Raw genomic sequence first — 17471 nt, forward strand, 5'->3', positions numbered from 1 at the left:
GGGAGCTTACATTAGCAGCCAATTTCACACTGCTCTTACTGTCAATATTAAGTTTTTTTTCATATATTTAAAATATTACCTATTAGTTTTTCGGGAGTCAAATAAACTAAGGCGTTTTGAAGAAAAACCATTTTTATAATTTAAAAAAAATCATATCATGATAGAAGTGATAGCCAAACTTCCTCACGGCCATGTATTCCTTTCTGGAGAAATAGTAGAATGCAGTATAACTTTCATTCATCCACCTTCTCCTAATCATATGGTGTCTCAGAGTTTTACGGACGCATTTGAGACTTTAGCATGGGCTTCAGCCCAAATCTTGTGTCAGTGTTCCACAGATTCAAAAGTGACTCATGAAAAAGAAAAGTTGAGCCCCACTTTTGCTGACACTTCCTTAGGTACAGGCCTTCATGAAAATGGGACTTCTGAGATTGCTACTAGACCCAAAATACTGTTTTGTGATTTGAGGCTGTCTCCAGGACAGTCAAAAACATGTAAATTTCAATTGGAATATGCAAAGACAGTGTAATAACCTTCTGGTTTCAGTTATTTATAGAGAAAAAATTCCAAGTGATTCTCCTCCTTCTTACAGAGGACAACTTGTAAAATATTCATATAAAATTGCCATAGGAACTCAACGTGTAAATAGTCCAGTGAAATTGTTGAGGATACCCATCAGAGTTTTACCCCTCTGTGAGGCTCTATTGAGTGAAGCCAGTGATCTTTGTAATGAAACAACAGAGGAATTAACCCCAGCTAATCCTTTCTTAGAAATCAGACAAAAGGAAAAACCTCTTGATTTAGCTCTACAGAGCCTGCAAGTGAGTAATCATATCTTTAGATTTACTTAAACCTTCCCTGATATATTGTAGGTACAAAATTTTATGAACTTTTTTAATATAAGGTATGTTCCAATTCTCTGAAGTCTCATTGGATCACATGGTAGAGATAAACCAAGTGATATGTGGATAAGTCCGTCTTTCGAATACCAATTGTTTTTGTGTAACAAAATATTGTCAAAGTGGCTTGTTAAGTTTCTTGCTCCGATTCATGAGTCCGTGTTTTTCCATTTTTCTATTGATAGTCAGAAATGCAAGTCCCTACTAGGAAACAGTACTGATGCTGTCAAATCTATTGTGAAATGTGTTGAACATTAGATAGAGGATGGAGAAGAAATGCAAATGCAATGTACTACACCTGAAACTCTTAAGCCTGCTTTAAAAAAAAAATCAGAATGGAAATTTCAGAAGCGAAAAGTATCATTTGTCTAGCAGTCATGATGTGCAGATCAAGAAACCACACAACAAAAGAACCTTCCACAGAGAAACTATCTTCTACAACTGAACAAGATGCAAGTATAAAATGAATATTTTGTCAATCTTGCAATAAGAAATTCAAAACTACAAAAGGTTTGAGAATTCAACATTTTCTTCTTCCATTCATACCTGTGCACCGAGTCTGAATGTTGAATCCAATTCTGGTTCAAGTTCTACCTAAGCTATCAATGATATACTTTCTCTATACAAATCTCATTCTCATATATTGAAGAGAATTTCCAAAGGAGCAAGAATGTGTGCCACAGAAGCTTTGAGCAAAGATATTGATGAATGCATTAAGACCAAGTCGTTAGATCACTTTAAGTATTTGCTTTGTTTTGCTTATGGATGCTTTTGTCTTCCACCATGTATCAAGAATAACAATTCGAATACCTGTCCTGAAAGGTTAATTCACAAATTCAAGAGCTGATCTAAAAAAGAAACAAATTTCTCAAAATCTACATCGAATAAAGTTTCAGATGGCAATCTCACTTCGGAAATCTGTATTTTGATGATCTTACCTTAACTGAACTTCGAGCTAAACATCCCGCTAACGTCTGTCAAAAACCAATACCTGACACAAACTGTAATCCACACCAAGTTGACAAAAAATAAGTCTTGAAAGCAATCAAATAATTTCACACAGGTTCAGCAGGAGGAATAGACTCCCTCAGACCTTCCCATTTACAAGACTTGATATCAAAAACTTCTGGTCGTAAAGATGAAAAGCTTCTGTCTTCTTTCACATTCTCGTGTAACTTTAGCTGACCGATCAACTGAATCTCGTATTTGTCATATAAAATGGTGGAATTCGCCACCATTTTTCGTCGCCTTGTGGCCAAATTGTCATCTATAGATGTTTCTGTTTTTTTAGGAAATCTATTTCGTCCTGTTCAATTAGGATTTGGAATTCCAGGGGAATGTGAAGCAGTTGCACATGCTACATCTCTTCGAAAATAAGCATCCCAATCCATCTGATCACATTATTGTTAAACCTGATTATGAAAACCCCTTCAACATGATTCACAGAAACATAATTTTATGAAAAACCCTCAAAATTATTCCTCGCCTTTTTCCTTTTATCAACCAATGTTATCAATATTCAACATTGTTGAATTTTGATAACATTGGTTTGAACTATGGAAAAATACTATCTTATCTCATACAGAGGTTCAGTAAGGTAATCCTCTAGTCCCTGCTCTTTTCTGTCTCACTTTGAATGCACTGACAAAGTCTGTCAACACCAATTTCAATTGTTGGTACTTAGACGATGGTTCAATTGGTGAACTTTCGAAAAAATACTATCTTATCGCATACAGAGGTCCAGCAAGGTGATACTCTAGTCCCTGTTTTCTGTTTTGTGTTTTTCTTTACTAATTAAAATCGTCTCCAAAACACACTGGTCTTTATTGGGAGCTCCTCTGTATGTAGAGTCTTAATCATATTGTCTCACATAGAAAACAGAGTCTTTAATTCTATTGTCATCTCATCTCAATAGTCTTCCTTCCCATATAGCATATTGTCTCTTGAGATACAGAGTAGATAGATAGGTAGATGTATTTATTTGATCAAATAATACTGAATATAAATACTTAACATTCTCTCCTGCAGTAATTAATTAGAATGAAAGAAAATTACTTCAAATCTGATCATTCTCAGAAGACTCCTCTTTGAATACATTTAGTATATAAAGTGGGGATACGGCCCACTTGAATGTTGTTCTAGAAGCTATAACATCAACTACTCTGATTTTGCCATTCTTCCTTTTAGCCAATTGTTTCGCGAACTATTGGGATAATAAAACAGGACAATATCCCCTATTTTGACATTTCTTTCTTGCTGATGCCATTTATCTCGTTTTGCTAAAGATAGTGGATAGTCTTTAGCCTACCTTTACCAGAATAAATCTGCGAGCTGCCTTCCATTTGTTCAGTTAACACAAATCCTTCTCATCAGTTTCAGCACAAGGTAACATTAAATAATGAGTTCCAATCCAGAAATGATAGGGATTTAGAGCCTCCATATCATCTGGATCATGTACATGGGTATGTTATCTCGAGTTCAAAATATTTTCCACTTCTGCAAACACTGTCCTCAAAACATATTGCTGAGAATATGTATATATATTGTTTACTGCAGCTATTTTTATCAAGTACTTTCTTGGTTTTTCTCATTTTGTCTTCAATCGAGGACCACCTGCCCGGTACTGACGATGCCCAATAGGCTGAAACAGCTATATACCGGTGGCTCTTAAATTGAAATCAATATGGGAATGATCAAAAAGTATTAATCTATTTATCTTTTGATTTTCATGGAATTATTTTCCCGCAGCTTGACTGCATTAACCTTTCTCGATTTCATATCAAATCAAATCAAATCAAATCAAAGCATGCTTTATTATCTGAAGAATAGAATTCTTATTGACAAAGCTCCTAAATATAATAGTACATAAATCCTAACTGCTTAAAATGAGCAGGCAGTCATGATAATTAAATGAAATTAAAATTATGCAAACCAATATGGATTGTCGGATGTTAAAAGTGGATGTACTTAATGTATATATACAGTCATGTTTCTATAAAATATTTTCACAACAATACAGTAGAATAGAAATAAAAACAGTTTTCCCTAATTTATTCTATATTAATTGGTTATAAATACAAAACAGGAAATAATTGTCAGATGATAAAAACATTAAAACATAGAAACATGTGGATTCGTTTTCCGATGACATTTCAGGTTAGTTTCCCAAATTTCTGCCACCGCAGTTGTCGGTTGATTGGTCAAACCACCAACACTGACATAAAAACTTGGCAAGTTGACTTGGGTGTCACACCACTAGGTGGTTCCACTCATGTTTCGCTTACGTTTACGCAGCTATTTTTATCAAGTACTTTCTTGGTATATATATATATATATATATATATATATATATATATATATATATATATATATATATATATATATATATATATATGAATGTGAGCAGGGTTTTAGAATCCTGCCGGTGCTCTTAAATAAGATTGATAACTTGGTAGCAAGAATTGGTGAGCTGAAAGAAAGCCAAATTGAAACTCAAACTATTAGTGAACAAATAAACTCAAGTGTTCAGTTTGAACAAGTTATAGCAGAAATAGAAGAAAGAAAATATTGTGCAAAAAATGTTATATTTAAGAATATTAGTGAATCGTCAAATCCGAACAGGGCCGAAAGGAATGCAGAAGAAATACAAACAATCCTTGGTCTAATTAATAATGTCAACATAACTGACACTCGTATCAAAGAGCAAAGAATAGGTAAATTTGGAAATGGACTCTACAGATTACTGAAAGTAACTTTTGCTAATCTGGAAGATGCTAAGGAAGTTTTGAGATAGAAAGATAAATTGAAGCCAGTGATAATATTTGGCGATCAAACAAGAAAGCAAAGAGCATATTACAAGCAAGTGAAAGAGGAGTTGAATAGACTTATTGCAAATGGAGATAATTCGAAAACAATCAGCTACTTACAACTGTTCCCACAATAGTTCCCAAATCTTACAAGGCGAATTCAAATAATTGTTCAAAATTTTATTAAAACAACGAGGCAACGGGGCGACTTCATTGATTCCAGTGGCGCATTTGCTTTTTCAGCTGCAGGAAAACCCGGAAAAACCTGCAGCACCACATCATCTGAAGATCTTGATCTGCCAATGTCCACTCTCTCATAAAACAAAATGTAGGGTGTCTCCAGAGGCTCTAATAGATTCAATACATCGCCAGAACCCTTCGTGACACGACTATCGTCAAACTTAAACCAGTCCATTTCGTCTTTGACCAAGGCGTAATAATGACCAAATTCAACGCCAGAACCACAGTGAACAATGACTGCATGAATATTATAATAGTGGTCTGCTAGAATGAAATGTTCATCTATTTCGAACCTTCCAAAGAGTTTCTTGCTTCCATCAGAGGTTGAGTCTTGTTTGTTTGTTTGAAGATCATCAGTGTTATTATTAGATTGACTGGTGCCTCAGATATACTTGTTTCCTTGTAACAGTCAGTTAGTTTGGGGCATGTTTGGCAATATAGTCAATCATCACCTGTTAAAAATTCCATTTTCAGATGATTTAACAATAAGCTTTGCAAGGACTGGTTATTAAATATTCCAAAAAACAATTAGTGAAGCCTAATAGTCAACCACTACAGTATAATGAGGATATAATTTATTTAAATATTCAGAGTTTTATCGCACACAAAACAGATATTATAACTAGCATTGCAGTATTGAATCCATCATTCATCATCTTGAGGGAATCAAGAACTACATCAGACATACAAAATTTTGAAATCAGCATAAATAACTATAATGTAGTTGGGTGCGATAGCAAAAGTCGACGAACTGGAGGAGTATTATGTTCAAGTAGGAATAGATTAGAGAGTTATCAAACCTAAAATTGTGGATGGGAAATTTTGGATACAGTTAATAAGTGTAAAGGTAAAGTCACAAAAGTGGCACATCGGTGGTATCTACCATTCTCCAAGCTCAAATCATGGAACATTTTTAGACACATTAGAGGACATTCTGGAGACATACTGTATAGGAAAAAAATGCCTGATGATTGGCGACTTCAATATGGACTATGAGGATGATGATTACTTCTATATCAAAAAGGTCAAACATTTATTCAATATGTAGAGTAGATCAAATTCTAAATACAAAGACAAGGTGTACACAGCATAGCTCTACTCTTATAGATTATGTTGTAACAAATATTGATTCTAATCGAGCAATTGTTCATGATAATCCAAAACTAACTGACAACTCTATCATATCTGTAAATTTCTGTAATGCAAATATTATGTTATGCGAAACATTCAAGCAAATTAGAAAAATGAATGTACATACCTATCATAACATAAACTTTGAGCTATTGTCTTGTAACTGGAATTTGAATTCAGTTAACGTTGATGTTATATTGGAGAATATAACAAAAAACTGTCTAGATATTGTTGATTAGGTAGCACCGGAACATACTGTTAAAATCAAATCAAGTCCCATACTATGATAGTGAATTGAAAATCAAAGCAAAGGAAAGATATTTAGCTTATAAGATATTCAAACAAAGTACAAACTTAAGTAAACAAATAAATTGGGAAAATTATAAGAGAGGGAGAAATGACTATGTGAATATGTTAAAAGTAAAGAAAGAGCATTATTGCATTATTATGAACAGAAAATTGATGAAATTAAACATAAAGCGAAAGAAAAGTGGAAATATTCAAAATCACTTATAAATCCAATTGAAAGCTATAATTTTGAAAAGATGGTATTCAATGTCGGTGATCAAATAAAAGTTTGTAGCACAGAAATTGATATTGCAAATGCATTCAATGAATATTTTGTCAATAGTATAGGTGAAATTGTGAACAATATAAATTCTGATTCAGACTGGAGTTCAAAACAGTTTTGACATAGTAAATTGTAAATTAAATTCTTTTAAACAGATAGACTTGCCGCAGTTGAAAAATATAATATTTTCAATAAATAAAATCGGTAGATCTGAGATAATGAACAGTCTGTTTCTAAAAGAGACATTCAACACCTTGGGGCATGTTATACTGAACTTTATTAATATGTCTCTTCAAACAGGACAATTTCCCCAACACTTCAAAATAAGCACAGTAATACCAATATCAAAAATAAATAATACTTATGAACCATGTTATTTTTCCTAGCAATACTCTTTGAACCCTTGAAAAAGTATTGGAATTAGCAGTGTATGAGGAACTCAACAAATACTTTGATGAAAATAGGTTATCAGTCAGGCTTCATAAAAAAACAATCGTGTCAGGCTGCCTTACATTTCACAATAACCAATTGGAAAGAGAAAATTGATAAAGATAATTACGTTGTTTGTACATTCTTGGATTTAAAGAGGGCATTCGAAACAATAGACAGAGATATATTAATCCAAAAGCTCAAATATTATGGTATTGGTGATGTAGTTTTGAAGTGGATGAAAAGTTACCTCAGTTCGCGGAGTCAAATAACAAAAATTAATAGGTGCTACTCCCAGAGTTCCACAAGGTAGTGTATTAGGACCTTATATAAACGATATCAATTACATAGATGGTGATCATGTGATTAACTTATTTGCAGATGATACATTAATATATACCTACGATAAAACTTTGCAAGTCGCTATTGAAAAGATGAATAATTCATTGAAAAATATTGAGTCGCTACAACTCAATATTTTCAATGTAATTGAAACTCAATATCATTAAAACTAAGGCGATGATCATTACAACAAAGTGTAAACAAAATAAAATTGGGAGAAACACAGTCAAAATTAAAATTAACGAAACTGATGTATAACTAGTGAGTAAAATTAAGTATCCAGTGTTCATTGTAGATAATACAATTTCATTGAATGATCATGCTGACTATGTTATAAGCAAAATATCAAAGAAACTGTATTTTTTTTTTCTAGAGTGGCATCTGTATTATCAATGTATGCCAAAATAACTTGCTATCATTGCATAATAAAACCTCACTATGATTTTTGCGGAACTCTTTTATATCTCTTGAATCAGAACAAATTAAATCAATTACAAAATCGTGGAATGCGAATAATATTACTCTGCAATAAAATGCCACCTATACATAATATGCTCTGTGGTTTTAGGTGGCTTAATGTCTCTCAAAGATTGTACTATCAAACTATGATATTTATATTTGAAATAATAAATTGCAACCAACATACTTGCAAACCTTTTAATCGCAAATAGTGAAGTACATCATCATGATACTAGATCGAACACCAATTTTCACATCCCAAGGACAAATTCACGTAGCAGTATGAATTCGTTATTTTTCAAAGGTCTGGACAGTTTCAATAAACTACCAAATAATTTAAAAAACTCTTCTTCTCTCCGTCTATTCAAGAGGGACTTGGTAAAATTCATAACAAAAAACTGAATTAAAGCTGATTTATATTTAAAATATAATAGTAATTAAGACTTTGTTTTGAATGAATATATAAGTAAATATGTAAACGTGTATCCTATATAGAATATGTGCGATATAGTTTTTTTTATTTTATGTGATTTTCTGTTATTTGGTTATAATAGACTAATTTATTTTGATTTTTATGTATTATATTTAGTTAAAGTGCATTAATTATGTTTATAATAGGCTTGCCTATCTGGAAATATAGTTCTTCTTCTTCTTTAGATCTCAGCAAGCGATTAGAGATCTCTTCAAGAATCAAAAACACTATTCTGGTGATGGGAAAAAAAAAGAAACCTTCTACTGTCATTTATGTGAAGAAGAGTAGCTGATATGCGAATTTGTAATATGTGTTCATTGATACAAGGTCTGTTTAAAAAATAAAGTTAATTTTCATTTTTCTCAAAAAATGTTTATTTATTCATCAATTTCTATTTTGTCTCCTCCAAAGTAATCCCTCTTAGATATAATACACTTGTGCCGTGCCACCGTTAATACTCCTTATTGACCGTATGACCATGTGGCAAGAACTCCCGATGCTCTACGCCACGGTAATTGAAAAAAAAAACAGTGAGCAAAACCTTGATATTTGATTGCTTTTTTGGTCTTGGCTCTCCTGGGCTCTTCCATTGGGATGATTGGAATTTGGTTTCGTTGTCATAACTATATACATGATTTTTCACAAGTTATGACCCTTTTGAGCAAATGTGAATCGCCGTTAACGTCATTCAACAATTCCTGAGCGATGCTCATGCGACGGTTTTCTTAGTCAAATTTTAGAAATTTTGGAACGAACTTCGCTTTCCATACGCTTCATGCCCAGAATTTCCGAAAAAATTGCATGGCATTAGCCCACCGATATGCCGATATCCTCAGCAACTATCGATTCTCCATAACAATTTTCTTCACTTTCTCAACATATTCTTCGGTTGTTGATGTACTGGGGCGTCCAGGACAAGTGTCGTCATTTACATCTTCTTGACCTTCTGTGAAAAGCTTGTATCGCTTGTAAACATTTTTTTGACTCGGAGTACAATCACCGTATGCCACTGTCAACATTGCAAATCTTTTTGTGCACTTCTTCTGCATAGATGTCTTCTCGAAGATGTTTTCAAGACTTCTTTAATTTTCGTTTGTCACAATGTCTCTCACCAACAAACTGAATATGCTAAACAGCTGAAACTGTGAACATATGTTCGAGACGAGTGTACCAACATAAAAAAATTGCTAATCGACAGCTATTACAGATAACTATTACACTTCGAAAAATATAGATCTATGAAGGTAGTATAATACTAACTGAAATACAACAAACCAGTTTTCCGTCAAAAACTTACTTTCGGCAATTTTTATAAAGCTGACTATATACCGACACAACAGTCACATTTCGCCTCGTGTCACAAATCTCGGTAAATTCAACATTCATCATCGGTGGCAATAAAAACATGTCAAGAGATGCGCTAACTGAAGTTTGGTTGGAAAATTCTAAAAGGAAAACCTTCGGGGGGGGAGGAAACTACCCTCCAAAAGGGGTGAATTCAATTTTCCTCGTTGGTGGCAATAAAAATATATCAAAAGAGATGAAATTATGAAGTTTGGTTGAAACATTTCGATGGGAAAGCCTTAGTCGGTAGAAGATTATGAAAAATCATAAGAGTAAACTAACTTTCGAAGGGGGTTGATTCAACTTTTCTCATTGTTGGCAATAAAAACTCAGAGATATAAAAGTATGTAGTTTGGTTGAAAAATTCCGATATTAAAGCCTTTGTTGACAGAAGGTTATGAAAAATCACAAAAGTAAACTACCTTTCAAATGATTATATCAAGCGATATAAAATTTTGAATACATATTGAAATATTCCGATAGGAAGATATCGGTCAGCAAAATTATTTGAAAAATCGCAAACCCTCTCTATATAAGGATGAATTGTATTCATATGTATAGTGACATCAATATCAAGTGAATTTCATGTGTTTTCCGATATAAGCGTTTTATTCGAATGGGGGATGACCTATTTGGGAAGTTCTCCTTTTCCTCCCAGAAAAAGAAATACCAGCGTAGCTGCCGTCTCATGCAACCGGAGAAATTCGCAATCGCAGAACATGCCCTAGTAGGAACAGACCACATGATAAAATACGAAGAAACTGCTGTCCTGTCTAATTTAACGCATTATCACGCACGACTTCATAGGAAGGCCATTGAGATCTACAACATACCAACTGTTTCACCGGAAAAGAAGGAGGTATACAGGGTGTTTCAAATTCGATCCTCACCATTGGGATCTCGGAAACTATGAGAGATACGAAGATGGTTAAATTTGGACAAAGTTGCGCATTTCCTGACCAGCAATATGCCGCAAAGAAAGATCCAAAATTTGGAGTATATCCGGAAAAAACAGAAATTTCGGAAAATGGTTTTTATTTTTTTTCTAGCTTTATTTTTCGAAGGATTCGAAAATAAATTGCACTACTAAATTGCCGCTTTTTCTCTGCTACATAATGGTGTTTTCAGATTTGCTATCCGACGTTTCGTCTTCCGGACACCATCATCAACTTTATTTTTTCTTTTTTCAATGATAATTTCATTAACTACACCTAACGATTTGATCTCCACAAACTTTATTTGACAAATATGTCACATGTTTCGCTAACACAGCAGCTTCTTCAACTGTGATTTGAAATGTTAAGTTATCATTCTTTTTCGAAAAATTGGAGATGAAAAAAAATATTTCTCATCAGAATAGGCTTTGACTTTGATGTTTCTAAATTTGAATTTCAATTTGTTACAGTCAATGACATTTTGTTAATTGTACAAGTCATTGAATTTTTGGCGAAAAATGGCTTTCACGAATGAAGAAAAAAGAGATATGATACAAATTTATAACAAATACGATAGAAACAGTGTTGGGACATCGGAAATGTATTTCAACTTGTATCCTGAAAGACAAACACATTGAACTATGTTCTAGTTATTGATCAAAATCTCACCGAGTTTGGTTCGTTTGAACAGCCAATGAAAAAATACGGAGACAGAATCAACAATCAAAATTTGATAAATGAGGTGTGTATGAGGTAAATTAGGCATTGTGTCTTTTTTAATGAAAATAGAACAAATACCAATAATTAAAAAAAATGTAAAGACAAAAGTAAATCACAGCAAATGCTCAAAATGCGGGCCTTGTTCATGATAACACAACTGTGCCCTTATTCGAGTATTATTCACTGCACGATTAATTTCAATCTTCCGAACGCTCTAACAATGCTGTGTTGAAGGTCCTCAATATTTTGATATTCCCTCTGACCATAAACTCTATTTTTCAGTATACTCTATAAGAATGTATCCATAACAATTAAGTTTGGAGACCTTGCTGGCCACCTCACCGGCCCATTATTCTCTATCCATTTATCACCAAACCTTTCAGTCAGGTAATTAGATAGTCGTCTGGTAGTGTGCGGTGGAGCACCATCATGTTGAAACCAGATGCTGTTATAGTTAGCCAAAGGTAGATCATCCAAATAGTCTTAAAAAATCGACATTTAAAACTGGTGATAGGTTTCTCCATTCGGAATTCCATCAAATAAATGAGGACCCGAAATTCTATTTTTGTAAATTCCTGCCCACTAAATCGCACTTGAGGTTGAATTTCTCGGAACTGCCTGGGGTTGTTTATGCTCCAAATTTGTTCGTTATTTCGGTTGAATATTCCACAATACGTAAAAGATGGTTTCATCTGTCCAAATTACATTTTACAGAAAAATCAGGTCTTCTTATTAGCCAATTACAAAATTCTAATCGCCTTTCGGGATCACATGGATGCAATTTTCAAGATATGTGTATTTTGTAACATTTTAAACCGCTTTTTTTTTAGATGTCTCCAAGCACTTGTATGACAAATATTCATTTTGGAGGAAATTTGACGTGTAGATTTCCCCGGGTTCATGTTTATGTGCAAATAATTAATTTTTATTGAATAGGACACAATGTGTAACTTACCTCATACATACTTCATTTATCAAATTTTCTTTAGTTTCTTGGTCCATTCTGTCTTTGTATTTTTTCCTCGGCTTTTCAAATGAACCAAACACGGTGAGATTTTGATCCAATAACTTGAACATAGTTCGATGTGGTTGTCTTAATTCGGGATACAAGTTAATATACATTTCCGATGTCCTAACACTGTTTCTCTCGTATTTGTAATAAACTTGTATCATATCTCTTTTTTCTTCATTCGTGAAAGCCATTTTTCGCCAAAAATGCAATGACTTGTACAATAACAAAATGTCATTGAGTGTAACAAATTGAAAGTCAAATTTAGAAACATCAAAGTCAAAGCCTATTCTGATTAGAATGATTTTTTTTCAATATCTCCAATTTTTCGAAAAAGAATGATAACTTATGATACATCATCGATAAGGTAAAATCTGGATACTTATACTTGGAATTTCAGAACTTTCTCAACAGCATATTGTTAGGTAAATGCGCAACTTTGCCCCAATTTAACCATCTTCGTATCTCTCATAGTTTCCGAGATTTCAATGGTGAGGGTCGAATTTGAAACACCCTATTCGTGTCAACATAATGTGGTATCCAGTGCTCAAGAAGGTCATAAATGGACTGTAATACAACTCCGGTCGACATCCCACCTGTAACATAACTGTCAACAAAGTGGACCAATCAGAACAACCTAGCAACAGTACGGACTAATCAGAACGTTTCAGAAAAAGTGCGAAACCATCAGGAGTGAGCATTTTAATTTTAATATATAATAATAATAATGTTTATTCAGATTCAAATCACAAAAATAAATAACTAAAGTAATACATACAGTTGAATAAACATTATAGAAACCACAGAAGCATCAGATGTTGCTTGTATGTGGTGAAAAGGATATCCAAAGGAAAAAAAATAATATATGATAAATATTAAAGTATGAGAATGATAAAAGGGATTTGCATATGAGGATAAACTACTTAATATATGAAATTAAAAACACATAAGATAATATAAAATCACAAATATAAGTATAAATATAAAAAGTTGTCAGTTTTGACATATAAAATCATATAAACGTAAAACTAAATTGACAATTAAGTATAAAATCACAATTTTAAAATACGCGTACTAGTAATAATATATAAAAACATGTTGAAATCGATATGGATGTTGTTGAAAATGGATGTGATATATATTAACAAAACGATAGTGCCCACACATATACATACATATATGAACACATATGTATTACAGAATTGTAAGTGGACAATTCAGCAAAGGTATGTATGGTTTTTTCCCATCTACTCAAATAGACGTAGAAGTTCAAGTCTCGTTACTTTGAATCATGTGCTCGTTCAACTCTTTTTTGAAGCGATTGATATTTGAGATAAATTTTATATTTTCAGGAATTCGGTTGTAGAGTTTCGGCTTTAGGCATAAAGTAAGTAAATGATCTTTGAGTAACGACCCTGACCATTAGGGGTGTAGTATACTGATCTTTTTGGCGGGTGTGGTACTGATGTGAAGGAAGCGATGCCGTATGTCTATTTGTATGATATTCAATGCTAGAGCATAAAAAATACAACTGTAGTATGTTTTGATGTATAATCTATCAGAGGGATACCTATCATTTTTAGACAATATTAATTTAAGAAAACGCCTTTGCATAATTTCAATTTGAGAAATATGACTAATGCTCCTCCCCAAACTACTATTCCATAGCGGATATGACTCTCCACAAGCGAGTAGTATAAAGTTTTGAGATATTTTAGAGGTAGGAGTTCTTTTTAAGTTTCCTAAATTTGAATAGAATGGTCCTCAATTTATTGATGGTATATTTAATATGGAGGTCCCATTTCAAATTGGTGACTAGAATTATTTCTAAGTATTTTATTTTCCTTGCAGGAAAGGTGAATCAGTTTTTATTGTTAATTGGATACCGGATACATGGATACCGCACCATCACACAATGATTTACCAAATTATTTGAGCACTGAACACATTTTTTTGTACGCAGATGATACGACAATCGCCATTGATGCCGAAACCCCAGAAGAACTTGTGCAGAAAATGAATAATTTGTCGAAAGAATTTACTGATTGGTGTAGTGACAATTCCTTAATTGTCAATCCTGACAAAATAGTGTGCCTACAGTTTTATTCTCGTACAAAAATTTCAAATGATTATTTTATTATTTTGTTCGCGTGAACAACAAAAATATATATTCTTCGGATTCAATAAAATTTCTGGGCACATATTTAGATGTAAATTTGAAGTGGAATACACACGTTGATCAGGTGTGTAAGAGGCTCAATAGTAGTTATTATGTAATTTTGCAGCTGAAAAATATATTCACACTAGAGCAATTAATAAACGTGTACTATGCTCTCTCATATTCACATATTTCTTATAATATTGTCCTATGGGGAAGTACGGCCAACGCTCGTAGAGTCTTCATCAGTCAAAAAAGACTAATTCGTCTAATCTTTGGCTTAGATTACCGAATGACGTGTAGGAATCATTTTAAAAAGTTTAAATTACTGACAGTACCATCGATCTACATTTATAAAACTGTAACATATGTTAAACTCAACATCAAGAGCTTCTCAAAAAATTCTGACTCTTATGACTATGCTACGAGGCATGGCGACTTATTTAGAAGTATAAAGCATCGTACATCACTTTACGAAAGCAGTCCTAAATATAATGAAATACGATTTTTTAATCATCTCCCAAGTGATATCAAAAACGAAAAAAATATTAACAAATTCAAAGCAAGTTCGAAAAAATATTTAGTGGAGTCTTGCTTTTATGACATTAGTGAATATTTTGCTAATTCCTAGTTTTTTTTCATTTGTTGTTTGCATGGACGATATGTTTAAGGTAATATAGTTATATGTTTATCGTATGTATATGTATATATGTGTACTTATATATGTCTGTCTATATACATTTTATGACTTGTCCTATTTCATGTGTATGATCTTAAAGGATGAATAAAGATTATTATTATTATTTTTATCATCCGTACCGGCGCCTTCTCCACGTTCGAAACTACGAATACTACTGAACATATAGCTAGGTTTAATTGTTCGTCACCGAGACTTCGAGATATAACTTTCATCCTCGCAGTTAGCGCACATACCACTGATGATGTCTGCTGCAGTAGCAGACAAAACGTTTGGTACTTTATGTTCCATTCGACCACGGTTTACTAGCCCCGATTTTGTTCTGTTTAATAATCACCTGGTTAAGAGATATTATTTTTTACTGACGTCACTGATAATTTGGCTGCTGGAATCGAAATGTTCAAACATCAGACTGTTGATCTCACCATCTTTGATAAAAAACATGGCTGTTCAAAATTCACCGAATTTTTTTTCGCTCAACAAAACAGAATTTCATGAACTTAAATTTGAATTATTCTAATATAAAACGATGTTTCATATGAAAAGATGAAATGAAATTTGAAAATTAATTGCATCAATATGTTTTGAATATACCATTCTTGTTTTTTCAGAATGTCACTGCAAGACGCAATCCAAATTTTTATATGATCACAAACCTCTGGGGAAAAGTGGCAAGGTTCTGCTTATTCAAACCTGCATATAAATTAGGAGAAGACATTATAGGAACTTTTGATTTCACAGTAGCTACTGTCGAATGCGTTCAGTTTTCCGTCTCCCTTCAGTGCGAAGAAGAAACTACCATTGATGTGCACAACGAAAATTCCAAACAAGTGAGGGTGATTACCTTTAGCAATCATCACGAAGTTTGTTTAGGATACAAGTATACTCAGCTAATCCTTCCTATACCACTCCATGTGACCCCTGCATTTAGTACAAAGTTAGGTGAGTTTTAGTGCGATGACATCCACACGTTCAATTATGTACTGGTTATTGTTTCCAGTAAGTTTGAAATGGCGTCTACATTTTGAATTTGTGACGAGTACCCACAAAGGCCTAAGTACCCCATCGCTAGAGGACACTAATTGGCAGGCACCTTCTGAAATACCTATAGAAACGATGGTGTGGAGTTTGCCAATAAGATTATACTCAACTACACCTATGCATGTGGCCCAAGGGGTGCATGCTAGTAATAAACATAAACTTATTATTCGTTAGATAATTGTTGTAGATTTGAAAATGTTTTTATTTTTATATTTATATGTTACAAGTGACATTCATCAATAAAAAGGTTCAAAATACTCCAAACTGTTAAGTGTTAGTTAATACCTATTCAATTTAACCGAAATAAGCGCCATTTGAACCAGTGCACTTTTACTAATGTAACACAATGGGGAATGTTCCTCAATTTGGGTTATTACAGCAAATGCAAGTTTGAACAAAATAAAGTTGAGTTTAATTCAAGAGTTTTTCAAATTCACTTCGAAAAGTATTCAAATTGATGTTTCAAATGTTGGGTTTTAATTTTTAAAGGGATTTGTTTCTAATTCACATATTGGCAACAGCGCCTATATCAAGTGAAATAATTTATACGTACCTAGACTTTAAAAAAGGAAACTTATCTTTATAAATCAACAATTAAGGCAAAATATAAATTATAGTTCAATACCACCTCCACAAGCCACGGAACATAAGTAAACAGAACAGCACGTCTCTGAAATATGTCATCTTTGTTTGTCTCATACAGGTAACAGATTCATTGTCCTTTATTAGCTATAACCGATGTTGCCAAATGGTGAAATTGAAACGAATCCCTTTAAATGTTGAATAGAATAGAATAGAAGTTTATTCATCACTAAAGTTCACATGTACAACACAAAAAAAGTGTAAATACATGAAACTTATTGGACTAGTCACAAAGAGAGCTTAAAAGTAATTAAAATTTACAAGATTATACATATACATTTTTGATAAGTAAAATATTAAAATATACAATGAACATCAACAATTCAAAAATTCTTGAAGAGAGTAGAACAGCTTGTTTTTTAAAAATTCATTCAACCAACATTTTAGTTCATTCCTACTCATTAAACTTAACTCAGGATGAATAGCCATGAGTTTGTTATAACATTTAATACCTTGATATACATGGGAGTCTTGACCAACTCCTAATCGTGAGTATGGCTGGTATAATCTTTCACTGTTTCTTGTACAGTAATTATGTATATCTTTTTTTTCCTCAAATAATTTTCATCTTTTCTA

The 17471-nt window shown here is 33.0% G+C and overlaps 1 protein-coding gene across 1 annotated transcript; it reads left to right on the top strand.

Annotated features, from left to right (window-relative positions):
* The first annotated feature begins 4 nt into the window (after positions 1-4).
* On the top strand, positions 5-16517 carry LOC111517366 (RAB6A-GEF complex partner protein 2). The gene is made up of 4 exons (XM_023173503.2): positions 5-494; positions 547-821; positions 15824-16154; positions 16213-16517. The coding sequence occupies exons 1-4, from the start codon at positions 158-160 to the stop codon at positions 16425-16427; spliced, it is 1158 nt and encodes a 385-aa protein (XP_023029271.1). The 5' UTR covers positions 5-157; the 3' UTR covers positions 16428-16517.
* The last annotated feature ends 954 nt before the right edge of the window (positions 16518-17471 follow it).

Source organism: Leptinotarsa decemlineata, unplaced genomic scaffold, assembly GCF_025532065.1.
Source record: "Leptinotarsa decemlineata unplaced genomic scaffold, Ldec_3_MD MMD2_tig00026340_RagTag_RagTag, whole genome shotgun sequence".
Classification (NCBI taxonomy): Eukaryota; Metazoa; Arthropoda; class Insecta; order Coleoptera; family Chrysomelidae; genus Leptinotarsa; species Leptinotarsa decemlineata.

Coding starts and splice junctions, on each gene's coding strand:
- LOC111517366 (XM_023173503.2), top strand. CDS start 158: ATGATAGAAGTGATAGCCAAACTTCCTCACGGCCATGTATTCCTTTCT. Junction 495..546: donor TCCAGGACAGTCAAAAACAT/GTAAATTTCAAT, acceptor TTCTGGTTTCAG/TTATTTATAGAGAAAAAATT. Junction 16,155..16,212: donor TGCATTTAGTACAAAGTTAG/GTGAGTTTTAGT, acceptor TATTGTTTCCAG/TAAGTTTGAAATGGCGTCTA.